The following is a 5,614-nucleotide window of genomic DNA, read 5'->3' as shown; positions in this document are numbered from 1 at the left end:
TTGTGCCGAAGCCCTCTGTCGAGAGTGGACCCCCGCTTTGGTGTCCCTGCAGTGATTATCACTGACCAGGGAATGCAAATTAAGTCCACCCTTTTTTCGGAGTTAGGCAAACTCCTGGGATTCAAACTCCAGCGAACTACTGCATACCACCCGCAATCCAATGGGACGCTAGAGCGTTGGACCGGACGTTGAAATCCACCATTATGGCCCGCGACGATCCGTTCTGGACTCAAATCTTGCCTCTCGTCCTATTTGACCTTCGAACAATCCGCCGCGCTCCCAACTGACCCGGTCTTCGACAAGAGATCAGGTCTCATAGACTCTGGATTGGTGCGTCTGCTGAGAGACAACCTCCACCGCCTTAAACCCATACCTCCCACCTGACGGGGCACAAAAAGGCTGTCTCCTTATCCAGGCTGAAGCCCATTTGCGCTCCAAAGCAACGTCGCGTTTGTTTCGCCGAATGATGGGAACGCAGTTCCGGGTTCGGTCGCTGAAATCCCTAGATTTCATCTTGGAGCGGAGTGATGTCGCATAGCAGGGTTAGCAATGTTCGAAATTTGCAAACTGCTGACAGGAAATGTAAAAATCAATTGGGATCCGGTATTTAGGACCACAAAAATCCTTGCCAATCCTTATGTATTTCTAGGAGACTTGGGTTCTTTGCAAAAAAAACTGCGAACTAACTACATAACGACGAAATCTATGAGCGATACCATGACCGTCTTGTTGTGGATAAAATCCGGCTCAACAGGTTACGGTGGGCGGGTCACTTAATCCGTATGGATGAGGATGATCCAGCCCGGAAAGTCTATAAGGACAATATCTATGGTAGAAAAAGAGACGAGCAGACCCTACCAGAGATGGAGCAATGGCGTAGGTCAGTACGCCAGACAGCTTTTAGGGATATCAAATTAGTTGACCTCGGCGCAAAACTGGGGTGTCAGGAGTTCTTTATTAAGGCAGGCCTAGACCAGATACCGCTTGTTGCGCCGTTGATGATGATCATGATGATTTCGTCTAGTATGTTACTGTGGTCGTAGGGCTTCGCAGTCTGATGGCACTGCACGCTACGAGGTATTTAATATGGAGGACTAGGGGGAGGAGATGCGGGAGTACATTGAGAGAATCTGCTGGGCAGGTTTGCAGAGCCCCAGTAGCATCTGCAGACGTGATTCTTTGAATCCTATTAAGCTACGGCGGTAAACATCCAGAGAACCATTCTCGGCCAGAGACATTTTTAATTGAAAAAGAAAGTATTTTTTTGGTTTTAATTCGTGAAAATATGTTTTTTATTAGATTTAAGTTCTAAATTATCACAAATAGGTACATATAAAATACACTTAAAAGCAATGGGTCTAATTTATAGCACATTCATACATATCTACATTTAACGCAGACGAATACTAACATAAAATCCAAACACTGATCTCCTATCCACTGATGAAATCAGTCATCTTTTTGCAATTTTAAAGCGATAACAACACCAATATCAACAGAACACTAGCTCACAATTCTTGTACTTAATTTGTCCTAATTAAATGGGTGATAACGAATGTGTAAATGTATATATGTCGCGTAGATGATACACTAAGTGGCGGATGTCGATCACTTTATAAAAATGATTATCTCTTACTAGACTTTGAACTTATGACTTTCATGAACTCTCGACACTATCATTTTTCTGCTGGTGATTATGGTGATGGCCTTTTGTTGGTTCGTTATGTCTTGTATTTGGGACCAGTTGATGAGGGTCCTGACTGCTGTACATGTTGAATTCATTGGCCAGGTTCCATAATGCCAGCCCGGAAAGGAGGTTGCCAAAACTGAAGTTACTGGAACGCTGTTGGTGGCCTTGTTCTGGGGAATAGAAATGATGGTGATTATTTTTTAATATCAATGAATGGTGGATGAATGATCATAAAAAAGATAAAGAGATAAAATGTAAACAGGTGAGGCACGCACTATAAAAGTAGTAAAACTGACTTAGAATGTATGAAATGGACGAAGTAAACATCGTTATATGAATACTAATGGCTTCAATGGAATTTAACCATTCAAAAAAAACATTACGAAAATACCATCATCTAATTCGCCGTAAACAATAAATGAATATGGTGTGGATAAAGATTGAAAATAAAATGTTAAATTGGCGGAGGAACTCCAATGATTATGTTCAATATTTCATTTTTATCTGCACTTTGTCTGGTTATTACGCATGAGTAATGTACTAATTCCTCATAATACTGGTTGATTTATAAAATAATTGATTATCCATTAATAGACACCAATTATGTAATATAATTTTCCTAACAACAGATTATTCTATTGTAAAATACTTGTATCATTGGATTTTCTAACAACAAAAGATGATTTTCCCATTTATGAATAGGAAATATTTAATTCAATGAAATGAGCTTTGAGTAATTATTCTGACCAGCTGTGGATATGGTATAATGAATTAGTGAGAAAAAAAAAGAAAATGATAATTCCAGAAGTAAAATAGATAAAAGATTCAAATCACCTGTCATCAGAGGATAGTACTGTCCTGCGTATTTTGGCCCACCAAATGCATTATGATCATCACCGATACCTTGGAAATTGGTCACATCACCCAGGACGGGATCATTGCTCCTTTGATTCTTCCTTGAATGTATTTTCACAATATGTGTTCGATGTTCTCTTTGCGGTGGTTGTTCTTGTTGATAACTCGATTGGTCATAATCCATCAATTGGGGGATTGCACGTTTTTCAATGCTTCTTGCCACTACACTTAATGAACCGAACCCATGAAAGTCTAAACTGGAGATCATAATCAGGATCACTCCCAGTAACATTACACGCACGGACAACATCTTCACAAATGGTACCAATTCTAAGGATCACGAGATCGAGCCAGAATCTAGAAACTTGCGACTTAGCCTGATGGTCGCCGCTTTCTTACTACCAGATCGGACGAAGCAAACTGAGTGTGTGGGATTGCCATTGACAACGGAGCAGATAAACTAATTAAATTTTCCGATTAACTCGTTTCGCCTTGGAAATCTTAAATGGAGAGACGAAGAGATGTTGTCGTGATGCTTCTGAAATTCAGAATATATTGTTTATTAGCACTGGTCATTGTGTGTGCGATAGTAGTACAGATCTCACCCTGGGCGTATTGTTTGCCTTTGGATCTGTGTATCTAGATGCTGGCGTGTTGCACTATTTGATTGACTTGTTAGTATCTTTAGATAAATTACGGATTCTATACAACTTCAGCAGCGATAAGCAACCTTTTGTTAGCCCGATATGGCTGAAAGCCTACTCGTATCTATCTACATAATGCTTTATGCATAATCATTTCCAACTCCCGTATCAAAGATTATTTTTCACGTCAATCAATATGCGAAATGCATTTTAATTAAGTAAAGTATTTCGTAACTGTCTGCCATGCATATGCATGTACTATCAAATAGTTTATCAGTAAAACGCAGTTCTTGATAGTTGGGAGAGGAAAATTTTCAATTGCGTAAATGATTGGAGGAATGTTTACATTATCATTAGACTAAATTATTATTCATAAGATTTTCCCATAGAATTTACAATATACAACGTGTTTTTATATATTTCCAACATATCTTTGCGTGTGGCTGTGTTTTTTAAACAATTATTCGTTTCGAACGATTCGAGCATAATAGGACAAGTGATTACATCCCGATAAAAATAGGTAAACTTTAGTGTCACTCCCATGAGGAAAAAATATCTGCCTGCATAGACTATTTCAGCTACTTATTCAGAGCCAAATCTCTAGCGGACCCCATCTGGAACTCGGCCATTACTATTAGCGACAAAAGGTTGAGTTTGAGGGTCTTACCTTTGCCCCTTTTCCTCCAGATGCCCGGCTGATATAGTCAGAACAGGCCCGTATTCCTCCTTTTTTACCTCCCTAGAAGAAGTCGAACTTGCAATCTCCTGGTCCAACAATAAAAAATCTTCTTGTCCCGACAGCTTCGGCTTCGAAAACCTCAGATCTACCGAGCAGGCAATCCTGTATCTGCAAGAGCATATCCTCAATCAGCTGAAAAATAGGCATTGCACCGTAGCCTGCGCCTTAGACCTCGAAAAGGCATTTGATTCAGTTTGGAAAGAGGGCTTGCTCTACAAATTGATTCGGTCCAATGGCCTCCTCCCCTTATTTAGAATCCTCGGAAACTTCATCTTCAACAGAACTTGTCACGTGCGCTTCGATGGACTTCGCTCCATCGACTTCTCGGTAAACTCAGGAGTCCCTCAGGGATCTATTCTAGGCCCTAAACTTTTTAACATCTTCTTCCACGGTATTCCCCTCCCTCCCGTAAACTTATCCCCCATGCCAAGGGCAACTCAGGCAACCCTTCACCCGGCCTTTCTCCCAACGACAATGGTCAATGAGTAGTCTAGGTCCCAGGGTGAGACGTGGGTTGGTATCCACGATGGAGCATAAAACCTGGGAAACGCCTGCTCAACCAACACCAACAGCTCTACTACCAAACCCTATCTCCACCTGCACGTGGTGACCGCGAGTCTTCCGGCCCTAAAAACGGGACGAATTGTATTAACTGGTCCTCCAGGTTGGGGGTTGGATAGGGCTGACAACTCTGCACGCAAAGCCGAAGCTACGAAGTCACAACAGGAGCCTCGGGCTGGACGGATAATATAACGACGAACCCGGCAACGACAACGTAACAACGATTTCTGCATTTTCTCATGGAACGTGTGCTCCGTGTTCAAAGATGGGATTGCCAAGCAGCTAGCCCATACCCTGTCCCAATATAGGGCTGATGTAACAGCGTTACAGGGGATACGTTGGACAAGGACCGGTTTTTTGGAGATGAGTTGCTACACCATATATTATAGCGGCCATTCAGTAAACCATATGCTCGGAATAGGTTCCTTAGTCAGCCAAAAAATCAATCCTGCTGTTACCGGCGTTGAAAACATAAGCGAACGGCTAGGCACTCTGCGTTTGCGAGGGAAATTTAGAAAGATAAACCTCATTAACGTTCGCGCCCCTACAGAGGAGACTGCAGAGTCGGAGATGGAGTCTCAAAGAACGCGGACACGCGCAGAAGCGTATCACGAACTGCGTCGTGTGGACAAGCGACTTCACAGACAGAGAAGGATGCCTGGGAAAACCAACAAGTCTGTGAATCCTAAAATGCAGGGAGCAGCCGCACCAGCGCGGAAGTTTTACCAACAGGTCACCCAGATGAAGGCTGAAGGAATTGAGTGTAACCCGATTCTTCGTAGATCCTCACCCTTGCGGGCACAAACCCTCGCGAATGAATGCTATTCCCAAGGACGAGAATGTAGCGGGATACGGGAAGGAGAAAACTATGTCGCCTGACTACTTGAGCAAGGAGATGTAGCGACCGATCGGGAGCTGCATTTATCGCACTGAATAATAAAATTGCGGAGCTTTCCGAATTCATGAAGCAACGCCAGAATATTCATTAGAATCTAAGGGCCCTGATTAGAGGCATCAACAAGCCTCAGAAAAACAGACATTAAAGAGAAAACTCGGGAGGGGAGAAACCGGGGTAGAGAGCCTGCGAACTATTGAACGAATCAATTGGGCAGCAAACTCGTAAGA

General features: G+C 42.6%; 1 protein-coding gene across 1 annotated transcript; it reads right to left on the bottom strand.

The window, feature by feature from the left end:
- Positions 1–1,259: 1,259 nt before the first annotated feature.
- On the bottom strand, positions 1,260–3,081 carry LOC119652821. Its single transcript, XM_038057148.1, has 2 exons — positions 2,525–3,081; positions 1,260–1,860 (listed from the first exon to the last, which is right to left on the bottom strand). Exons 1-2 carry the CDS (start codon positions 2,853–2,855, stop codon positions 1,658–1,660), a joined length of 534 nt encoding a protein of 177 aa, XP_037913076.1. The 5' UTR covers positions 2,856–3,081; the 3' UTR covers positions 1,260–1,657.
- Between the last annotated feature and the right edge of the window lie 2,533 nt (positions 3,082–5,614).

Source organism: Hermetia illucens, chromosome 3 (genome assembly GCF_905115235.1).
Source record: "Hermetia illucens chromosome 3, iHerIll2.2.curated.20191125, whole genome shotgun sequence".
Lineage (NCBI taxonomy): Eukaryota > Metazoa > Arthropoda > Insecta > Diptera > Stratiomyidae > Hermetia > Hermetia illucens.
This window is presented reverse-complemented; position numbering and strand designations above follow the sequence as displayed.